The 24,863-nt window shown below is 39.8% G+C and overlaps 1 protein-coding gene across 14 annotated transcripts in view; it reads right to left on the reverse strand.

Annotated features, from left to right (window-relative positions):
* anks1b (ankyrin repeat and sterile alpha motif domain containing 1B) overlaps positions 1-24,863 on the reverse strand; it is an 810,941-nt gene that overhangs the window by 405,394 nt on the left and 380,684 nt on the right. For all 14 annotated transcript variants that reach the window (XM_072562474.1, XM_072562483.1, XM_072562481.1 and 11 more), the window contains one exon: positions 17,743-17,844. In XM_072562474.1, the coding sequence (XP_072418575.1) occupies positions 17,743-17,844 (102 nt within the window). The remainder of the gene's footprint in view (positions 1-17,742; positions 17,845-24,863) is intronic.

Below are 24,863 nucleotides of genomic sequence, written 5' to 3' on the forward strand. Positions count from 1 at the left end.
TCAAAAGGAAAAGAATTTCCAAGTAAAATAGATAAGGCGGATTGTCAACGAGCCATGGACAGAGGGGGCTGACTGAAGGATTAGTCAAATACATAATTTTTAAGGATGGAGTAGGAGGAACAAACAGGGGACTTGCAGAGTGCAATAGAATAAACCATAAGTGGGATGAAGCAAAAGCAAATGTAGAGTAAATTAGAGTCAAAAATAGAAGGATTCCAGAGGAGACGGGAGCAAACATATGGAAAGTTGAGGGTGCAAAACAGTTTAAACTGGAGAAAGATGATTTCAGATTCAATGAATTAAAGAACAGGACACACAAATTTCTTTGAGAGACTGTTCGTGTTAGTACAGAAAATAGAAACTCAGAGTGAGGACAAAAGTAATGAAGTGTAAATCAGGGTTAAGGTGTGTGTCTGAGACTGCACACAGTTATAGTGTCAAAGAATCATAGAGATGTACAGCATAGAAACAGACTCTTCGGTCCAACCTGTCCATGCCGACCAGATATCCCAATCCAATCTAGTCCCACCTGCCAGCACCCGGCCCATATCCCTCCAAAGCCCTCCCATTCATATACCCATCCAAATGCCTCTTAAATGTTGCAATCGTACCAGCCTCCACCACTTCCTCTGGCAGCTCATTCCATACATGTACCACCCTCTGTGTGAAAAGTTGCCCCGTAGGTCTCTTTATATCTTTCCCCTCTCACCCTAAACCTATGCCCTCTAGTTCTGCACTCCCCCACCCTAGGGAAAAGACTTTGTCTATTTATCCTATCCACGCCCCTCATAACTTTATAAACCTCTATAAGGTCACCCCTCAGCCAGGGAAAACAGCCCTAGCCTATTCAACCTCACCCTATACCTCAAATCCTCCAACCCTGGCAACATCCTTGTAAATCTTTCCAGAATCTTTTCAAGTTTCACAACATCTTTCCGATAGGAAGGAGACCAGAACTGCATACAATATTCTAACAATGTCCTGTACAGCCACAACATGACTTCCCAACTCCTGTACTCAATATTCTAACCTTGCTAATCAGTCTCCCATGGGGAACCTTGTCGAACGCTTTACTGAAGTCCATATAGATCACAGTTACTGCTCTGCCCTTATCAATCCTTTTTCTTACTTCTTCAAAAAACAATTAAGTTTGTAATACATGATTTCCCATGCACAAAGCCATGTTGACTATCCCTAATCAGTCCTTGCCTTTCCAAATGCATGTACATCCTGTCCCTCAGGATTCCTTCCAACAACTTGCCCACCACTGAGGTCAGGCTCACTGGTCTACAGTTCCCTGGTTTGTCCTTACCATTTTCTTAACAGTGGCACCATGTTAGCCAATCCCCAGTTTTCTGGCACCTCACCTGTAACAATTGATGATACAAGTATTTCAACAAGTGGCCCAGCAATCACTTCCCTAGTTTCCCACAGAGTTCTAGGGTACAACTGATCAGATCCTGGGGATTTATCCACCTTTATGCATTTCATCCTCCTCTGGGACATGGACATTTTTCAAGATGTCGCCATCCATTTCCCTACATTCTATATCTCCCATATGCTTTTACACAGTAAATACTGATGCAAAATACTCATCTAGTATCTCTCCCATCTCCTGCGGCTCCGCACAAAGGCCGGCTTGCTGATCTTTGAGGGCCCCTATTCTCTCCCTAGTTACCCTTTTGTCCTTAATGTATTGGTAAAAACCTTTTGGATTCTCCTTAACTCTATTTGCCAAAGCTATCTCATGTCCCCTTTTTGTCTTCCTGATTGCTCTCTTAATTATACTCCTACTGCCTTTATACTCTTCTAAAATTCACTCGATCTATCCTGTCTATACCTGGTATATGCTTCCTTCTTTTTCTTAACCAAACCGTTAATTTCTTTAGTTATCCAGGATTCCCTGTACCTGCCAGCCATGTCTTTCACCCTAACAGCTGTCACTAGGCTCTCATTTTCTCATTTTTAAAGGCTTCTCATTTTCCAGCCATGCCTTTATCTGTGAACATTCAGACCAAATCAAATTTTGCAAGTTTTGCCTAATACCGCCAAAATTGGCCTTCCTCCAATTTAGAACTTCAACTTTTAGATCTGGTCTATCCTTTTCCATCACTATTTTAAAGCTAGTAGAATTATGGTTGCTGGCCCTAAAGTGCTTCCCCACTGACACCTCAGTCTCCTGCCCTGCCTTATTTCCTAACAGTCGGTCAAGTTTTGCACCTTCTCCAGTACATACTTAACAAATTCCTCTCCATCTAACACTATGGCAGTCCTAGTCTATGTTTGGAAAGTTAAAATCCCCTACCATAACTACCCTATTATTCTTACAGATAGGTGAGATCTCCTTACAAGTTTGCTTCTCAATTTCCCGCTGACTATTAGGGGGTTTATAATACAATCCCAATAAGGTGATCATCCCTTTCTTATTTCTCAGTTCCACACCCAAATAACCTCCTGGATGTATTTCCAGGAATATCCTCCCTCAGTATAGCTGTAATGCTATTCCTTATCAAAAACTCCACTCCCCCTCCTCTCTAGCCTCCATTTCTGTCCTTCCTGTAGCATTTGTATCTTGGAACATTAAGCTGCGAGTCCTGTCCATCCCTGAGCTACATTTCTGTAACTGCTATGATATCCCAGTCCCATGTTCCTAACCATGCCCTGAGTTCATCTGCCTTCCCTGTTAGGTCTCTTGCGTTGAAATAAATGATTCTGCAATTAACCATTGCCATATTGAAATATGATGCTATGGCGATAGCAGAAACCTGATCCATGGAAAGGCAAGTTTAGATGTTATTTCTTCCTGAGTACAAAAAAAAATCAAAAAAGACTAGAAAATAAAAGGGGTATTAGCATTAATTGAAGACAAGATTGCAACGCAATGCTGGAAAAAGTTTATCCCACAGGTTCAAGGAACAGACTCAATCTGCAGGAGCTAAAGAGCAAAATGGGTGGAATTACATTGTGGGCTGTAGTGTGAGGACCACCAATACTGAGGAGGATATAAATGATCAAATATAAAGGGATATTGCAGAATTGCCAACATTACAGAATGGTAGCAATTCGGAACTTTGAGTACCTGGATGTAGGTGGAGACAGTGATAACATGAAAGGGGAGACAGTCCTAGATTAGGCTTAGTAACGTTTCCCACAGTAGTATATATCCAGCCTATCTAGAAAGGATGCACTGTTGAATCTAATTTTTGGAAATGAGGAGGAACAAACAGATTAGTTGTTGATCATTTCAACATTTACTAAGTATTTAGTTGAACACTTGAAATGCCACAGGGTACAAGGCTACAGGTCAAGTTCTGGAAAATGGAACTAGAGTAGCCTGATCAGCACAGGCAAAATTAGCCAAAATGTTACACTCTATTCTGTAAAACCTGACGACTATGACAATGTCGATTGTATTCTAAGGTTTAGGATGGTATTAGAGATGGACAAAGACAGACCAGTGGAAGAACAATTAACTGGGCGAGATGTTCTTGAACTCATTGTTGACTTCAATGAAGCAAGAATGGACTTCAATGGGCCAGAATGACTGGAACAAAAGGTTAATGGGAAAACCTGTTGCTGAACAGGAGATGGTTCAGGTATAGTCAAGTTACATTCCCTCAAAAGGCAGAGGGAGGATAAACAAACCCAGGACTCCCTGCATTAAGAAAAGAGATAGAAATGAAAATAAAGATGATAAAAGGTGTGTCTATGGCAGGTAGAAAATACAATGGAGAACCAAGTGGAATAGAGAACATTCAGAAGCCAGGTGAAAAAGCATATCAGAGAAATGGACAGGGATTATGAGAGGAAAGAAAAGCTGGCCAACAAAGAAGGGAACCCTAAAGTCTTGTGTAGGCATATCAATAGTAAGAGAATAGCAAAAGGAGGAACAGCCAAGTAGAGACCAAAAAGGGGAAGCAGGGAGTATAGCTCAAAGTGTTAAGTGAATGCTTAAAATATTGTCTTTACCAAGAACCTAGATGCTACCAGAGGAGGAATTTCTGTCAGTCGAAGGTTTCAGAATTAATAAGGAGGAAATATTGGATAGGATAGCGATAAATAAAGTTGACAAGGGACTGGATTGATACATCCAAGAATATTCAAGAAAACAAATATAAAGTGCAGGAGCACTGAGCATAATATTTCAGTCTTTGTTATACTCACCTGAGGTACTACAGAACTGGAGAATTGCAGACATTGCATCCTTGTTCAAGAAGATTATAAGTATAATCCCAGCAATTACAGATTTGTCAATTTAAATTTAGTGGCCAGGAAGATTCTGAATTATTTGGAATAGAATTAGCAGTCACGTGGAAAACACTGCACTATTTAGAAAAAGCGTAACTAGCTGGAGTTTTTGAAGAGGTAACAGAAAGGATCAATGAGATAATGCTGTTGATGTGAAGTATACATACTTCCAAAAGACATTTGACACAGTACCACATAACAAGTCTGTGAGAAAATCATGCAGTGTGGACGCAGGTCTTTCGAAAGAGAGAAGGCAAAATTGGATGTAATGGTGTTACAGTTAAACAAAGGTAATTATGAGGACATGAGGAAGGAACTGACGAAAATCGACTGGAAGCAGAGCCTAGCAGGGAAGACAGGAGAGCAAAAATGGCAGGAGTTTGTGGGTATAATTGAGGACACAGTACAGACGTTCATCCCCAAGAAAAGAAAGATTATCCAGGGAGGGATTAGACAGCCATGGCTGACCAAGGAAGTCAGGAAATGTATGAAAGAAAAAGAGAGCTCCTATAAAGTGGCCAAGAGCACTGGGAAATCAGAAGATTGGGAAGGCTACAGAAACAGGGGAGAACAAAGAGAGAAATAAGGAAGGAGAGGATCAAATATGAAGGTAGGCTAGCCAGTAATATTAGAAATGATAGTAAAAGTTTCTTTCAATACATAAGAAACAAACGGCAGGCAAAAGTAGACGTTGGGCCATTTCAAACTGATGCTGGAAGGCTAGTGATGGGAGATAATGAAATAGCTGGAGAACTGGAGAGCTGGAGAGATAGTGTTAGAAAAGCTAAAAGGTCTTAAAATTGACAAATCTCCTGGCCCCGATGGGCTACATCCTAGAATTCTGAGGGACGTGGCTGAGGAAATAGCGGAGGCGTTGGTTGAGATCTTTCAAAAGTCATTGGAGTCAGGGCAAGTCCCAGATAATTGGAAGACCACTATTGTAACCCCATTGTTCAAGAAAGGATCAAGACAAAAGGTGGAAAATTATAGGCCAATTAGCGTAAACTCGGTTGTTGGTAAAATTCTAGAATCCATCGTTAAGGAGGAGCTTTCTAAGTTCTTGGAACAGCAGGGTCAGATTAGAACAAGTCAACATGGATTTAGTAAGGGGAGGTTGTGCCTGACAAACCTGTTGGTATTCTTTGAAGAGGTGACAAGAAGGTTAGACCTGGGAAACCCAGTGGATGTGGTCTATGTAGACTTCCAAAAGGCCTTTGATAAGGTGCCACACGGGAAGCTGCTGGGTAAGGTGAGGGCCCATGGTGAGCTACTGGCATGGATTGAGGATTGGCTGTCTGACAGAAGGCAGACAGTTGGGATAAGAGGTTCTTTTTCGGAATGTCAGCCAAAAAACGGTGTTTCGCAGGGTTCAATGTTGGGGCCGCAGCTGTTCACATTATATATTAATGATCTGGATGAAGGGACTGGGGGCGTTCTAGCGAACTTTGCCGATGATACGAAAATAGGTGGACAGGCAGGTAGTACTGAGGAAGTGGGGAGGCTGCAGAAGGATCTAGGCAGTTTGGGAGAGTGGTCCAGGAAATGGCTGATGGAATTCAATGTGAGCAAATGCGGGGTCTTGCACTTTGGAAAAAAAGAATACAAGCATGGACTACTTTCTAAACAGTGAGAAAATTCATAAAGCCAAAGTACAAATGGATCTGGGAGTGCTAGTCGAGGATTCTCTAAAGGTAAACATGCAGTTTGAGTCCGTGATTAAGAAAGCGAATGCAATGTTGTCATTCATCTCAAGAGGGTTAGAATATAAAAGCAGCGATATGCTACGGAGACATTATAAAGCTTTGGTTAGGCCCCATTTGGAGTACTGTGTCCAGTTTTGGGCCCCACACCTCAGGAAGGACATAGTGGCACTGGAACGTGTCCAGCGGAGATTCACACGGATGATCCCTGGAATGGTAGGCCTAACATACGAAGAACGGCTGAGGATCCTGGGATTGTACTCATTGGACTTTAGAAGGTTAAGGGGAGCTCTAGTAGAAACTTACAAGATAATACGTGGCTTGGAAAGGGTGGACGCTAAGAAATTGTTTCCATTAGGCGGGGAGTCTAGGACCCGTGGGCACAGCCTTAAAATTAGAGGGGGTCAATTCAGAACAGAAATGCGGAGACATTTCTTCAGCCAGAGAGTGGTGGGCCTGTGGAATTCATTGCCACGGAGTGCAGTGGAGGCCAGGACACTAAATGTCTTCAAGGCAGAGATTGATAAATTCTTGATGTCACAAGGAATTAAGGGCTACGGGGAGAATCCGGGTAAGTGGAGTTGAAATGCCCAGCCATGATTAAATGGCGGAGTGGACTCGATGGGCCGAATGGCCTTACTTCCACTCCTATGTCTTATGGTCTTATGGCCCAAGTCTACACCAACCCTCCAAAGATCTTCCCACCCAAACAAATCCCCCTACCCTATCCCTGTAATCCTGTGTTTCCCAAAGCTAATCCACCAAGCCTGCACATCTCTGGACACTATGGCCAACTTGGCATGGCCAATTCACCTAACCTGCACTTCTTTAGACTATACACCTCATGGAATAAAGTGGCGACATGGATACAAAATTGTCTCAACCATAAGAAACAACTTCACGATCCATGGATTTTTTTTTGGGGTTAGAGGATGGTTTGCAAGGGGGATCCAGAAAGATCAGTATTTGGACCCTTGCTTTTCCTGATATCCATATATGATCTCAATCTTAGTTTTTGGGGACAATAACAAAGTTTGCAGACAATATAAAACTTGGAAGAATTGTAAACTGTGAGGACAATGCAGAACTCCCAAAGGACATAGTCAAGCTGGAGAAGTGCTTAGATAAGTGTAGTTGAAATTCATGTGGAGAAGTGTGAGGTCTTGCATTTTAGTAAGAAGAACATGGACAAAGAAGAGGTAGATGGATATTGATGCATATATGGTGTAATGACTGAAGTTGGCAGGGCAGGGCAGGTAGAAACAGCAGCTAATAAAGCATTAATACCTTTGGTTTTATTAATGGAGATAAAGAATACAAGAGCAAGGAGATTGTGCTGAACTTATACAACACACTGCATTATAATCCCAGCTGGTAATACTACTGGACAAGTCAGATCTGAGAATTAAATCTGGCTTGATAGGTCATGTTTTGTTTTTTTGTAAAATTTAACTTGAAACATAAACACACAAGGTCACAGATCCAGTTTTAACCATAAAACAGAAGTTTATGGCTTAAAAGCAATAAAAAAAACATTCCACCTAAAAGCAACAGTTTGAAAAATTTCAAAACACATAGCAATAAAATCCTTTCAATTCCCCAACCTCAGTTAACAGCTAATCAAAAGCAAGCAAACCTTTTTTTTCCCCTTTAAGTTCAATCTTTAAGTTAACTACTTCTTCAAAGTTCCTACCCTGTGATCTGTAAAGTGTTTTTCATGGAATAACTGAGAGTTTGGGCTTTTTCAGTCTTTTAAGAGTCCGCAAATCTCTAAACAGAGGCACTCCTGGTCTGGAAATTTCCGCAAAATGAAATCCTATACTAGGTAACTTATTCCCTTACCTTTCTTTTCCTAGGAGAGATTATATTTGCATTTGACTTTAGTCAGTTCTGCTTTGAACTGAATCCAAAGATTTTTTGAATGCAATGAAAAGAAAATGTGTTCATTCTGGATTCTGCTAAATTTAATGGCTTAATATTCCCTCTCCCGTGTCATAAATCCACACAATATTTTAAACAAATCATTTACACCCTAGGAGGCATTGCAGTCACTTACTCTGACACGGATTTAAAACTACGCTTCCAGAAAGATTAACTTAGATACCTTTAAACACCATTCCAAAATTAACCAAAATATATACACTACTAGTTTAAAGTCCAAATGCGGAAAGAATGTAATAAATAGTAATCGCACACCTATCATCAGACCTAGTAGGCATCAGCAGGAGGTTTCTGTACAATTCTGGGTGCCACACTGTGGTAAGGATGTGAATACATCAGAGAGACAGCAGAAGAGACTTACAGTAGTTGTTCCAGGGATAAGAACCTCCAATAATGATAAATTGATGTGGTTAGGAGTCTCTGGAGAAAAGTAGGCTGAGACAGCATCTCATAAAAGTTTTCAAAACCATGAAAGGCCTGGCTAGCATGGATGGGGAGCAAGTGTTTCCATTTGTAAAAGGATCAAGAATGAAACGCCACAGGTTTAAAGTGATTTGCAAACGTAGCAAATGTGATGAGAGAGAAAACAATTCTCACACAACACATGATTCAGGTCGAGGATGCACTGTGTGCAAGTGTGGTGGAGACACAATCAATTGAGATATTCAAGCAGGCATTAGATGATTTTCTCAATGAAAACAATGTGCAAAGATATGGGGGAAAAGGCAAGCAAATGACAGTCGCAGTACTTGCTGGACAGCTGATGCAGACACATTGAACCAAACACCCTCCTTTTGCACTGTAGCAGTTCTGTGATTGAAATGGAATTTCTGCAAAATTAGCATCTTCTTCAAACTCTGCTATTTGCAACTATTTCATCAAGTCCAGTACTGCCTTGTGTTGCTGATACTCTGTTTCTAGCCACCAGGAGGTGTGCAGAGCAGGTTAAGGTAGTTCACATGCTGACTTTTAATAAATGATGCACAAAATCATGACAATGCAATCAATCACAAGCATGTCCTGAAAAAGAGGTAATTAGTAGAACTCTTCACAGGAACCATCACAGTTTAATACTTGAAAAAAAAAAGTAATCTGCACAAATCTGTTTTATGCTACGTCTTGCAGGATTAACATTCCTTTTAAATAGTCTAGAAATCAAACCGCTAGATTTTTTAAATAATTAAGCTTATCGGTTAATGTTAAGGCTAGACAATTACATGACATTAAATAATTCTATCCAAGTTCCTTGCAGTTCACAAAGAGTATCAGATTCTTCCCATGATCTTTCCATGGTCTTACAAAGAAGCATAGGAAACAGTTTGCACAGTTGTATAAATGTATCACTCAGTGATTTATCATCATTCCCAACCCATCAAAAGGACACACTGATCATTCATCAAATTGCTGCATGTGGCTGTTGCTATGTTTATTTTTAATCATTCATAGGATAGGCATCACTGGCTGCAATACCATCTACTGTTCATCATTTATTGCCGTTGAATGGAGTGACTTGTGGGAGCATTCAGTTAAAGCTTGCCACATTTACCTGTATAAAAATAGTCCAAATGTTCAAAGTGACCGGTTTGAAATGTTAGTTAAATTGTTTCAAGGACCATATTATAAAATGTTTTCACATAAAATAAAATTCTCTATACTTATTAATCTCTGTAATTCAAGCAAAAATGTTCTTCCTACTTAATTCCTGATAGATCATATTCAAAAGTGACTACCTTGAGATTTCAATGTGTGAGATTCAGTATGCAGAATTCTTTCAGGACCTACATATTAATCTGTTATGGAATCAGGCCTGAAGCAGTTGACAGTCTGCTAGAAACTGCTACCTGGAGTTGACCCTCTGTTCAGACAAATGTTTGGGCACATGGCATAGTGTACAATGTGCAGAATGTTTCGACAGCAACACAAGCAGCGAAGGCACTGTTGAACAAAAGGCACAGCTGGCAGAGAATAGCAGGGTACTTGGGAGCTATTACAAATCCGTTATCTAATCCACAGGTTTAATTATCATCACAAACAAAAATAATAACATTTACAATGCCATCCAATACTTCCAAGGGCATCATTTTAGCTTAATAAGGTTACACGTAAAAGGCTGCTTCTATGCAATTTTAGATTTGTTTCCATCAATCTTTTGGATCATGGATGGTGCAAATCAACCTTCGGCTTCTTCATAGTTTTTTGCAAACATTGATGTCGCTGCACAAGCCAGCACTTATTGCCTATCCCTATATGTGCTTGAGAAGGCAGTAGTGAGAAACCTCTTGAATCGCTGCAGTTGCTGTTTTTAGGAAGGGAGTTCCAATCCTCTTGGAATTTGTAGCAGATTAGTAGAACTGAATGGCTTGTTAGAACATTTTAAAGCCCTCAAAGGGCTTCACAAAGCTGTTATCAGCTCTGCAGTTAAGATATCCAAACCATCCAAATTATTTATCAAAAATGCTGTTGCAAACATTGCAATTGCCAATCTGTTTGCATGAACATAGAATGTGATGGGGAGTAATGTCACTGGGTTAGTATTCTGCAAACCCTAAGCTAATTCTGTGGGAACACAGGATCAAATTCTACCACAGTTGCTGAAGAGCTTGTCTCAGTAATGGTGACTGTAAAGTGTAGTTGATTATCAATTGGTCAACATGTGACTCCAGATGATAATGTGGATGACTTTCTAATGCTCTCTAAAGTGTTCTTAGAGACAAAAAGACTGCGGATGCTGCAATCCAAAGTAGACCGGCAGGAGGCTGGAAGAACATTGCAAGCCAAGTGGCATCAGGAAGTGGTGAAGTCACTTGCTGTGTTCTTCCAGCCTCCTGCCAGTCTACTTTGGATTGCAGCATCCGCAGTCTTTTTGTCTCTAAGAACACTTTAGAGAGCATTAGAAAGTCATCCACATTATCATCTGGAGTCACATGTTGACCAATTGATAATCAACTACACTTTACAGTCACCATTACTGAGACAAGCTCTTCAGCAACTGTGGTAGAATTTGATCCTGTGTTCCCACAGAATTAGCTTAGGGTTTGTAGAATACTAACCCAGTGACATTACTCCCCATCACATTCTATGTTCATGCAAACAGATTAGCAATTGCAATGTTAGCAACAGCATTTTTGATAAATAATTTGGATGGTTTGGATATCTTAACTGCAGAGCTGATAACAGCTTTGTAAAGCCCTTTGAGGAAGAAAGGAATATATGCATCTCATGTTCTGGGTTGCCTCAATGTCTCTTAGTCACTGAATACTTATCTTCACTTAGATCACCTAAAACCACAAACTCACAAACACAGTCCAAACTTTTTCACAATGAACAATGGAAATTTCCTTGACAAAGGAAACTCAGATGATGAGACAGCGTGAACTAGTCACGACCAAAGCCTAACTGCTCATTTTTAGCTCTTTGCATATATAAATAAGTTAGTTAAAATAGTGCACAGATGATGCATTTTATTAAAAGGTTTATTTAATTGCTAAGGTACGTACTTATGATGACTTCACTGCATCATGACAAAGAGGAACTCTTTCCTCTGTGTTAAAATTACTTTGATTCCTTCAGTAGCACTAATTTATTTGAAGATGTGAACATTTTCAAAACTGCACAAACTATAGCATAATATTACAAACCTGATACAACCTTAAGGATGAACATTTTCTAAGGCACAGGCCAAAAAATCACTCCATAGGAGACAGCTGCATTATAATAAAGGCACTTCTGTAAACAGAGGAATCTGTCAATGACTTTGAAATGGAACCTGAGTATACATTTTACAGAGGGAGAAAGTGAGGACTGCAGATGCTGGAGATCAGAGTCGAGAGTGTGGTGCTGGAAAAACACAGCAGGTCAGGCAGTATCTGACGAGCAGGAGAATTGACATTTCCGAGCATCAGGATTCCTGATGAAGGGCTTATGCCCGAAACATCGATTCTTCTGCTCCTCGGATGCTACCTGACCTGCTGTGTTTTTCCAGCACCACAGTCTCAGCTCTATATGTCTTACAGAACCAGTTTCTTCTTCAAAACATAACTCACAACCATTTTCACACGAGAAGTAACTTCAAGTCCCTTGTTGTGTATTGGTTCACCCATGGTATCTCAAACTTCATAACCCATTTTGCAAAATGACTTCTGCCCATGGATCAAGGCTTTGATTTTCAATGTACAGACAAATTCATGCCAGTAAGACCGTTAGACATAGCACCAGCATTAGTCCATTCAGCCCATCGAGTCTGCTCCACTATTTGATCATGGCTGACATGTTTCTCAACCTTATTCTCCTGCCTTCTCCCCCATAGCCCTTGATCCACTGACTAATCAAGAACCTATCTCAGTTCAAAGTTTGTGAGAAGATTTGTAGCTCAGGTGCTTGTTGTTGTGGTTCTGTTCGCCGAGCTGGGAATTTGTGTTGCAGACGTTTCGTCCCCTGTCTAGGTGACATCCTCAGTGCTTGGGAGCCTCCTGTGAAGCGCTTCTGTGATCTTTCCTCCGGCATTTGTAGTGTTTGAATCTGTCGCTTCCGGTTGTCAGTTCCAGCTGTCCGTTGCAGTGGCCAGTATTTTGTACACTACATTGGTTTTGCTCATGCAAAATCCCATGCAAGGACTGCACAAAACACTACATAGGACAAACAGGAAGACAGCTAACGATCCGCATCCATGGACACCAACTAGCCACGAAACGACACGACCAGCTATCCTTAGTAGCCACACACGCAGATACAAGCAACATGAGTTCGACTGGGACAACACTACTATTCTAGGACAAGCCAAACAGAGAACAGCCAGGGAATTCCTAGAGGCATGGCACTCATCCACAGATTCAATCAATAAGCACATCGACCTGGATCCAATATACTGACCACTGCAGCGGACAGCTGGAACTGACAACCAGAAGCGCAGATTCAAACCACTACAAATGCCAGAGGAAAGAACACAGAAGCGCTTCACAGGAGGCTCCCAAGCACTGAGGATGTCACCGAGACGGGGACGAAATGTCTGCAACACAAATTCCCAGCTCCACGAACAGAACCACAACAACCTATCTCAGTCTTAAATACACTCAATGCCTTGGCCTCCACAACCTTCAGTGGCAATGAATTCCACAGATTCACCAGTCTGGCTGAAGAAATTGCTCATCTCAGTTTAAAAGGGTTGGCCCTTCACTCTGAGGCTGCACCTTCAGAGTCAGAGTCTCCTTCTGACTAGTCAAAACCTCTTTTCTACGTCCACTCTATTCAGGCCTCTCAGTATTCTGTAAGTTTCAATGAAATCCTCCTCATCCTTCTAAACTGCATCGAGTACAGACCCAGAATCCTCAACTACTCCTCAGATGACAAGCCCTTCATCTATGGGCCAATCTGGTAAACCTCCTCTGGAGTCTCTCAGCACAACCTTCCTTAGGTACAGGGCCCAAAACTGCTCACAACAAATGCAATCTGACCACAGCTTTGCACAGCCTCTGTAGTACATCTCTGCTTATGTATTTTAGCTCCCTTGAAATGAATGCTAGGGATTTCTAGGTGCTAGATTCATCTGCATGTTAACCTTAAGAAAATCTTGAACAAGGACTCTCAAGACCCTTTGCGTGTGCCTCTATTCTTCCAAACCTCATTTTCCCACATTGTCTTCCATCTGCCACTTCTTTGCCTATTCTCATAGCCAGTCCAAGTCTTTCTGCAGTCTCCCCACTTCCTCAACACTACCTGCCCCTCCACTGCTCTGTCTCTTCTACAAACTTAGCAACAATGTCCTCACTTCCTTCACCCAAATCATTAATGTATAATGTGAATAGTTGTGTTCCCAACATGCCCCACCCCCTCAGAACTCCATTAGTCACTGGCTGCCAACCGGTATGAGTCACTTTAGTCCCACACACTGCCTTCTGCCAGTTAGCCAATCCCCTATCCATGCCAGTAACTCGCCCCTAACACCTTTGCCTCTTATCTTATTTATTAGTCTCCTGTGTGACACCTTGTCAAAGGTCTTCTGGAAATCTAAATAGATCACATCCACTGGTCCTCCTTTGTCTAACTTGCTCGTTAAGTCCTCAAAGAATTCTAATAGATTTATCTGGCATGAGCTCTCCTGGACAAAGCTGTGCTGATTCAGTCTTATTTTGCCATTCACTTCCAAGTGCTCCACAACGTCATCCTTAATGATGGTGTCTAAAATCTTACCAACAACTAAAAAGTCAGGCTAAACGGCCTATAATTTCCTGTCTTCTTCCTCCCTCCCTTCTTAAACAGAAGTGTTACAAAAGCCATTTTCCAATCCTCTGAGACCGTCCCAGAATTATCAAATCTGTGGTAAATAGCTTTTATTATAGACAAGATTTTCTACTTTCTAAGTGATAAAAATTGGTAAACTATGCAGGTCTACAAAAACCTGGAGGCAGGTACATAGATAATTGAAATGTAACAAAAAGGGACTAGATTAATTTAGGATATCTGGTCAGCATGGACAAGTTGGATCAAAGGTTCTGTTTTCCGTGTTGCACAGCTCGATGATTCTAAATGGTTAAGTCATGTTTCAAAATGATACAAAAGCCCTATTCACACCACACCTGGCGTCCTGAGAGCAATTCTGGTCAGCAGACATTAGCCAAATTATACTGACCCTGGATGAAGTACAGCACTTGGTATTTACCTTCAGATTAGCTATAACTGCATTCGCTTCTGGCTGTTTTTATTGTTCTTGTGAACATTACTTCCATCAATAACTTGCTAAAGTCATGCATTGGAATTTTATTTGGTGTATTCCGTAATATGCATAGTTACTGACAGTTTTTTTTTAATATCCCCTCTCTGCATACAAACAGAGGAAATAGGAGCAGGAGCAAGAGTAGGTCATTTGACCCTTTGACACTGCTCCACCATTCAATGTGATTGTTGCTGATCACCTAACTCATTACCCTGCTCCCGCATTCTTCCCATACCACTTGATCCCTTTAGACCGAAGAACGTGATCTAACTCCTCGTTAAAAACATTCAACGTTCTGACCTCAACTGCTTTCTGTGGCAGAGAATTCTTCAGGTTCACCACTCTCTGGGTGAAGACATTTCTCCTCATCAATCATAAATGGCCTGGCCTATATCCTAAGACTGAGACTCCTGGGTCTGGACTCTCCAATCATTAGAAACATCCTTCAATAGCAGGGTTACTTTAAGTTAATTAAGCTGACTCAAAATAAAATCAACTTCTTACCAATGTATAATGTCAAATAGCAATTAAATAATTAATTGCAATGATAATTAAACTAGATACGAAAATGTTATTTCAGCCAACTGAGAAAAAAAGGACTTAAATACTGCAGTTTCCTTGTCACAGATTTGAGACAAACATGCTCAGTATGTAATAGGAGCCATATGTATTTTGGATAAATTAAAATTTATGTAATAAAATATTTATTGAAAGTAATCTTATCGAGATATATTTCTTGATTTTTCCCCCTTTTATTGGGAATGGGATATTAAATTGTCAACATGATATAGCCTAATTAGATTAAAATGGAACCAAATGGAACTTTGTATTTTAATAAAGTGGAATAATTTTATAAAAATAATAGCTAAATTCAAAGTACTTTGCAATAACCAAATATGAACATATTGTGATAATGTCACAAACCATATAATCTTACATTTTGTTCCTCAGTGGCAAATTAAAGGTGAAATATTGCATATACTTCACCATTTTACTAACTAAAGTTAGATATCTTTTAAAATTTACATCTTACTGTTTCACATTTCTTTCATACTGTCTAAAAGAAAAAGTTGTACAACAGTGCACATCTAATTTGATAGCCTGGAAAACGTAAGCCTACAACATCGTATTGCTCACACAACTAATTTAGAAAATTGAAGCTCATTCGGTGGGCAGATGTCAAACCTTATCATATTTCTTTGGTGATATATGGCGAGCTCCGCAAACAGGCATGTTGAAAATGGCAGCTGCTGCAGGTTTAAGCTTGACCTTCACACTGAGTGCCGATATTTTGTTGTTGACATTTTTATTTTGTAAACTATTAATTACCAGCAGCAGTAAAAGATGCCAAATTCAGTGACCCCAGTTATTGTTTCAGAGTCTAATGATCTATTGTGAGGTGTCCCATACATTAAATAACCCTGTGTCAAACATCACAAATTGTTTCTACTACTTAGTTGAATTCATTATTTTTTATGCTTTTGTGCTTAGTAGAACGACTGAATAACAAGAAAGAACAGTTCCTTCAGTGCAGTACTCACATATTAGCCTGATGAGCTTCTGCAAATTGGGTTCTAATTAACACTTAATTTTGTGCTGAGAATTATTTTAGCATGTTCTTGAACTTGGACAGTGTGAAGAGAAGAGGAATCATGAAAGGGGAATTGTTTTTGATTTGTTTACACCTCCTTTGATATTGTAAATGGTTAGTCAGAGAAGATGTGCTTTCTCTTCTTGGTAGTCTAGTCTTGGTGCTTTTTTCTCTGCCCCTTCTTGTACTTGTATGTTCACTCTCCTTTAAACTCTTCGTTTACTGCTCTATCATTTTATTTTTCTTTCCACTTTGGTGGAGGTGGATGGGGCATGGAGGGTGAATGGAGTCCCTATAAGTTGCAGGCTGCATTTGAAATGAGTGTTTGCGGGAAAAATATCCAGCCTAGATACTAACGCATGAGCATTTACTGCATGCACCTGGCATTTGCTTCATGCTATTTCAACAGAAGAGTTATCCTGTTTAAAGTAGAGTCACACTTTGTTAAAGTAGAAAGACAGAAATTCCATCCAGCTAGGTTCAGTGTTTGTACACAATCCCCACTGCTTACACCAGTTGAGTTATTTCAGATAGTTCCTAAATCCAGCAAATATGGCCAAGTATTTGACAACACAAACATGTCTATTCGAAAGGCATTAACTAAACTGTATTAAGTGAGTTGGATTCCTCAGACAGCTCAAACAGCTGTTTGGGGTCACCTTCCACCCATGCCCCTCCACTGCCATTTGTCCTGCAGTACTTGTTTTGATGACTATTGCCAAAGGAAAGTGTATTTGTCCATTCTTTTGCAAACTTGAAAGTCACAGACGAACTAGGGCTCAACAAACAATTCTCCTTCTGTGAATAATCTCTCAGTTAAATGCTGTTCTTAAAGGCATTCATAAACACAGTGGTGGTCATTAAATTACACAAAAAGTGACGGGTGACTTTCGAGGCAAAATTGTATATACATGTCATGGCACACTCTGTTGGGTCAAAGAGTTTGGCAATATGACAAATGCTCTCAGTATAAACGATGGGGATTGTGCAAGCATCCAAAGGTGCCATTTCAAAGATATATTCCAAGTTGAGTCGACTCTAATATCATGAGAGTGTTCTAACTGTTCTTTACCATATTGTTCTCAGATGTTTAAAGGGGCAAGACTGGCCAAGTTGTCCAATTACCTCATCTTGAAATATGTATTTATAATATCAGCCCTGGATTGAACTGTGATGCTCTAAAACAATTCTTAGCTCATTATCATTCGTGCACTGTTTGCAAAAATGGAGGATGAGAACAGCGATGTGCTGTTCCCTATTGAAGTTAGTTTTTCAGTACCACATTATCCATCACTTTAAATGTACAGTGGGGCTGTTGGCAATTGCATTTTAAGAGGAGAATATCTTATTCTTACACTTAAAAATAGATGGTTGACTAGTTTCTAGTGAAATTAAATTTGTTTTAGTTATATGTGACTCTATTTTATGATATTGAATGCAAGGTTGAATTCTCAAACCAATATTTAAAGGTGACAACTTTCTTTTTACTGTAGGAGTGTGATGCCATGATCTCATCGTGATCTAATTTCCTTTATGGTACAAGATCATGTTACCTTGTATGAGAGCAGTGATTTGCTGTGATTTCTGGGATGGGTGATCTTTCAGAATGTCTAACGCAGTCCATTCCTGGGTGTCCTTAATACTTGCATCAATTCCTGGAATAAACATTACACAGTTAGAATTATACAGAAATACAAGGACCAGAATCAAAACATACATTTAGAGATAGTTACAAACAGTTGCATGTTAACATGGCTGAGTTAAGGTACGCGCAAATAATTTTAAAGGGTCAGATGTCTTTGTTATCTTTGAGGTTTCTTAAGTCTGCTGCTGTGTACTGCTAATCTTCATTGTTACACATAATGCAGTTAGTAACTTCACAGCAGCACAAAGTCTTTGAACAAATTATTGAAAACAATTTTATTCAGGCAATGCAAGAAGAGAATGGCCCAAATTTGAAGGCAACATTGAAGCGACCATGTGTGCCATTGACCTTAAAGACACTGCTCACAGAGATCTAGCATGCTTTGGTGGTATGGATTTTAAAACTGTTGATACAGGGCATCTCTGGAATAAAACAACAAACTAAACAATCTATTATCCTGAAGAATGCTTACAGACAGCAAGCCAGGTAATAACAAAGAACTTTTTGTCCTATGTTATTTATAATTTTATAGAAAGCAAAAAAAAGTGGGACATAAAAATGGGATTAAGGTAGGATTTGAAATAAAGTATACAAACATAAAAATATTTTTTATTATTTGAAATGTGGGATTTTCGTCATGGAGTGAAAAAAAAGAACATTTCACCAATAAAACAATTCCAAAGCCAAGGAGGTGTTTCACCAGCAATTATTACTTATTCAGCAGTTAAACTTTCAAGATAATCTCAACATATAGGGCTTTAAACAATACATTCAGTTAAAGAACAGGGACTGCTGAGAGCAAGTTCTGGAATCTGCCAGTGCTTTACATCAGTCTCGCAGATTAATGACAATGAACACTGACAGTTTTGCTGTCATTACAATTTTAAAATCTGGGACAATAAATTTCTCGCTGCATATTCAACATCAATAATTTAGTGGAATTAAATTATGTAATGGTAACATTAAATAAAACCCAAGCTTTGTATCCTATACAGCACATAGGTGTTACATTCTGCTCAAATTAACTCTGACAATTATATCAGGCAATAAAAACTTGACTATAAAAATAATTTTATTAGCATTTTATTAACACAAAATTACTTAGAAGATGGCCTATTGCCAATGACAGTGTGAGCTCATTCATGAAATGCAAGCATTTGGAGAATGACTGAGAAGGAATGAGGGGCTGTGGAATTTTACTTGTCTAAGGACTCAATGCTTTCAAGAAAAAAAGATGGAAGAACATTACCAGGATAAGGCAGAGGTGCAGAGTAATGACAGTTGCAAAAAGAAGGGTTTTCTCATTCTGTATTCTGTGGCCTACAATTCTAAGCACTCAGTCACGAGGTAGCTGTTGAGTTTTCAGCTGAATACCACCTGACAACGGTTTTGTCTGAAAACATTCTGGTGTTTACAACATGACAAGACAATGTCACAGAGCCATCAGGAATGGGAAACTTGGTCTATGTTCAACTTCCTATTGATTCAATCATGGCTAGTTTAATAGCCCAATAGTCGAACACATTGTGCTCCTGATTTTTGTTGCTGAAGTATGCACTATGTATGCATTCAGCCATTGAGAGAACCGAATCCTTGTGAAATAAATGGCATACATATTCATAAAGCCAAATTGCCACTGATTATACTTAAAAATCTTATGAGCAGATCACAATAATAATTTTGCAAAGTTCTATTTCCAGCACATCACAGAATCAGCCCTTTGGTGTCAGAGACCAATCTTCAAACCTCATTCATACCTTACCAAGCTGCACAACAGAGTCCACACACCTAATCTTGGTCAATTGTTTATAGCAAGAATAAATGCAACAGTATTACAATTTATTTTGAAAACTTACCTAAGAGTTCACATTCTGACCTTATGGTCGATGATAGCAGATTGTATGACAGATCGCCTTCTGAGAAGTTATTATTTCTACCGTTGTAAAGATCTTGGTTCTCTCCAGTGCATTATTGTTTCCCAAGTGTTATTGATTTTTTTTTAAGCTTGCAGCAATGGTTTCTCATTTAATCAGCGAGCATTCTTAGAAACCTCCTGATTAATTTACATTCTTAATTGAAAAATAGGAGACAATCCTGAGAGGATAATTGTTCAATTTATGAAAATAAATTGTACTTAGTTTATCAACCTCACTCTAAAACAAATTTTGCCCAAGAACGTTGAATGAGGAAATTCCCTTTCTCATTTACAGCGTTAAATAAAAATAAGATAGCCCGCAACCAGTAGGTCTGGAGTTAGCCTGAATTGGCTCCTGAGTGCATTATTATATGCTGCCCCAATTTCTAGTAATCGCTGTGCCTCCACATGAATTTCACCCATTTTGTAAAGATCATCAGCAGGTAACATGTCTTGTCAGCAATAACACGTGGCTTGGTTCTGTGTGGTAACAGAATGTAAGACACCTTGATCACAAGCCAGCGCCAGCCCTTGGGAACACTGAAGGTGGGGGTGTGGGTGGGGAAGCCGTCTTGCCTGGAACGTAAAACAAAAGTAGGTTTGCCTCCTGATCTTCTCAAGGCAGTACATGATTTCCATGCAATCAGCCCCATGTCTCCTCCGTGCACTCAAACCTAAAACTGGAAAAATGGCTTGACACAAAATCATACCAGATGTTCTTGCAGTGCAAGGTAGCAGTCCCGAAAACTGGCCTTTGCTGGGTCTTTCTTGCGCTAGTAAAAGAGTAAATATGTGACTAATGCCTCTGCAAAATGTGCTGTGTCTTGCTTTAAGAAAAATCCCATAAATCTACTCAGGTGCCACTTCTGAAGTCTACCGTTACAGTTTTACTAAGAAAGGACGAGAAATTACTCAACTAGTTACAGCCCACTCAGGTTCATTTCAATCTTTAAATATAGAAGAGAGAAGAAAAGCTTTACATGTAATGTTAACCTTGATTTAACCCCAGGTTTTAGAGGTGAAATACTAGCATGTGACATGATCTTCCAACTCCCCAAAGATTTGCCACAAACGTAGAGTCAGGAATGCTCTCCATTTACATGGGTGAGTGCAGCTCCAACAACATTCAAGAAGCTTGACTCTATCCAGGCCTACTTGATCAGCACCCCATCCACCAATGCAAATATACAAATCATACTGGGGAAGCTCACCATGGTTACTTGGAAAGTGCCTACCAAACTCAGAACCACCAGCAAGAAGGGCAAAACATCAGATGCAGATCACCACCTTTAACTTCTCCTCTACATTCCTGTTCCTTCACTGTCATGAGCTTGCAACCCTGGAACAGGCTTCTAAACAGCATTGTGGCCGTACTCCCAGCTGATGAACTGCAGCAGTTCAACAAGTGGTTTAGCACCACCATCTCAAGCCAGTTTGGGTGGAAAACACAATGACACCAGTGAAGACAATATTGAAGAAATATTTCCCCTTCTGGAGCAGCTTACAACGGAGGGACTTGGTTTACAAATTAGAAATCTCCTATGTAAGTTGGAGATGAAGAGAACTTTTTCTCTCTCAGACAGTCTTTAACCTCTGGAATTCTCTTCTGCCTGAAGCAGGAAGGCTGGCCAACTGTATATATTTAATGCTGCGTTGAGTAAGTTTTCAGGCAATGAAGGAGCCAGGGGTTGGTGAGGGATGAATGGAAAGTGGAATCAGGGCCACAATCAGACCAGCCATTGTATAATCCAATAGCAGAGCAGGCTTAAGGGGCCAAATGGCCTACTGTTGCTCCAAGTGTTTCTGTTTCCATGACTGCAAAACTAAACATAAAACTCGACACTTAGTTTCCAAGACCTAAATGGTGAATATATTTTAAGGTGTTACATTAAGGCTTGAAAATAGATGTTTTGCTTATATAATTTTTCAGTTTCATGGGCTACAACTGTAACATTGCCCTGTGAGGAGGAAATTATTGAAGTAATATTATTAATTTCCTCATATCCACTATGATAAATTTTGACATACCTCTAGAAGATAATTATGGTATAAAGTAATGAGCTAAATTGAAATGATTTATCATCAACTTTATCTTACTGCTTTATCCAAGAACCATAAACTACTAGCAACCATCAACCAGTATTATACAGCATTTTGTTTGAGTGTTTTCTGACATGCAACACTTTATTATAAACTGGTTAATAGATTTTCTGAGGATGATATTAACTTTAGAATGCCATTGTGACCTCTACCATAACTCAAAGTGACATTAGCTATGGCTTAAGTTATGAGGAACTGCTAAGTCAAACATCCCTGAATAGCAAACTGCATTCCTTTCCTGACAAAGTGTTGTCAGCAACAGAATTCCAGCTTTTAAAATTTACTATAGACTCATTTTATGATATGTTTATATACTGGCTTTCCACTTCATTTCCCTCAGAGTACAAACTGTTCCAAGAATTCTCAGCTCACTCCCTTGAGCCTTCCTCAGGCTTTATAAGCTTCCAATAAGAATCTCAGTTTCTGTCCCTCCATAGTGGATGTCATTTTCTGTTTAAAATCAATGTTATTTGTACATATGTCCATTTCCTTTATTGGGACATGAGTCACATGCAAAATTCTCTGAAGACTTAAAGGATTTTGTGAAAGATAGGGACTGATAGTGGGAAGAAGAGAAACTGTCAGCATCACTGTCATTGCTCTTCTGTATCTAGCTGGAACTTCAGAACGTCAGGCAAGTCTAGGTTAGCCCAGGATCCTGCTGTTGCAGTCTGTGACTCAAGCTTGTGACATAGTTAAAGGGAGGTAGGGCTCAGCAAGGTTACGAAAGCTTCCAGAACAAGTAATAGGGCAGAGAGTATGTAAATAGTCAGGATTCTAACTTTAGGCACAGCAGATAAAGGGACAACAATGAAAAAGGGGGCAGGATTGAGGGTGTCTTCAATGGACACAGTATACAAAACAATGTAAATGAACTTGTAGTGCAGATTGAAATTGCTGGGTACAATATTGTGGGTATCATAGAGACATGGCTACAAGGGGTTCAAGGCTAGGAACTAAATATCCAAGGATATGTGTCCTATCCAAAGTACAAGAAGATGAACAGTAATGGTGTAGTTGCCTTGTTAGTAAAAAATGAAATGAAATTGATAGCAAGAAATGCTATAGAGTCAGAAGGTGTAGAATTTGAAAGGGTAGAGTGGAACAGCCACAAGTGAAAAAAAATGCTGATGGGAATTGCATGCAGATTCCTGAGCAATTGTCAGGATGTGAGGCAGCAAATAAATCATGAGATAGAAAAAGCATGTAAGAAAGGCATTATTACAATAATCATGGGGGACGTCAAAATACAGGTGGACTGGGAAAATCAGGTTGGTCGCAAATCCCAAGCAAAGAAATTGGTGGAATGTCGACAAGGTAGTTTTTTAAGCAGTTTGTGGTAGAGGCCACTAGGAACAGGCAATTTTAGATCTGGTGACGTGTAATGGAACAGACTTGATTGTGGAGCTTAAGCTGAAGGATCCCTTAGAGACAGTGACCAAAAGATGATAGAATTCATCTTGCAGTTTGAGAGGGAGAGGTTTGAATCAGATGTAATGGCATCACAATTGAGCAAAACTATCTACAAAGGCATGAGGGAGGAGCTAGCCAGAGTTGACTGTAAAGAAAGTTTAGTAGGGAGAATGGTGGAGCAGCAATGGCAGGAGTTTCTGGGATAATTCAAGGAGAATCAGCAAAAGTCCACCGTAAGGAAGAAGAAACATCCCAAAGGGAGGATGAGGCAATTATGGCTGACAAAGGAAGTCAGAAACAGCAGAAAAGCAAAAAAAAAGGCATACAATATGTTGAAGATAAATTTGAAGCCAAAGAATTAGGATTTAAAAACCATCAGAGGACAACTAAAAAAAGCAATAAAGGGGGAAACAAACACCTATGAAGGTAAGCTAGCAAGTAATATAAAATAAGATTAGAAGAGATCTTTTTAGATATCTAAAAACTAAGAGATCAGCAAGAGTAGACACTGGACTGCCGGAAAATGAGGCTGTAGATGTATTAATGGGAAAGAAAGAAATGAAGGAGGAGTTGAATTGGTACTTTGCGTCAGTTTTCACAGTGGAAGGCACCAACAGAATATCAGAACTTCAAGATCGTCAGGAAGCAGAGGTGAGTGTAGTCGCAAACACTAAGGAGAAGGTGAAGACAAAGCTAAAAAGGTTTGAAAGTGCATAAATCACCCTATCCAGATGGACTACGCCTCAGAATTCTGAAAATGATAGCTGAGGAGATTATAGAGACTTTGGTCTCAATCTTTCAGAGGACTTGACAATGGCTAATGTAACACCCCTGTTTAAGAAAGGAGGGAGGAAGGAAGGAGATAGGAAACTATAGGCTGGTTATTTGGTTGTTGATAAGATTTTTAAGAGTCCATTATTAAGGGCGTGATTGTGTCGTACTTGGAAGTGCATGGTAAAATAGGCCTGAGTCAGCATAGCTTCAAGGGGAGGCCATGCCTGAAAAACGTGTTTGAATTCTTTGAAGTAGTAATGAGTAAGATAGACAAAGGAGAACCAGTGGTCATTATCTGTTTGGATTTCCAGAAGGCCTTTGACAAGGTGCCATACAGGAGGCTGCTAAATAAGATAAGAACCCATGGTGTTAGTGGCGAGGCTGATGGGCAGAAGGCAGAGAGTGGGGATAAAGGGTCTTTTTCAGGATGGCTGCTGATGGAGTTCCGCAGAGGTCCATGTTGGGAACACAACCATAATATGTTAACAATTTAGACAAAGGAATTAAGGGCAAGTTTGCTAGATTTTCAGCCTACAGAGATCACTAAGGGGACAGGTATAATTGAGGAAGCGGAGAGGCTGCAGAATGATTTGTACAGGCTAGGAAAGTAGGCAAAGAGGTGGCAGATGGAATACAATGGAAAACTCTGAGGTTATGCACTTTGATAGGAAGAATATAGGTGTGCACTATTTTCTAAACAGGGAAAGGATTCAGAAATTTGAAGCACAAAGTACTTGGCAGTCCTAGTTCAGGATTCTCTTAAGGTTCAGTTAACAGTTTGGATGGGAAATGTTAGCATTCATTTCAAGAGCGCTAGAATACAAGAG

This window comes from Chiloscyllium punctatum, chromosome 44 (assembly GCF_047496795.1).
Source record: "Chiloscyllium punctatum isolate Juve2018m chromosome 44, sChiPun1.3, whole genome shotgun sequence".
NCBI lineage: Eukaryota > Metazoa > Chordata > Chondrichthyes > Orectolobiformes > Hemiscylliidae > Chiloscyllium > Chiloscyllium punctatum.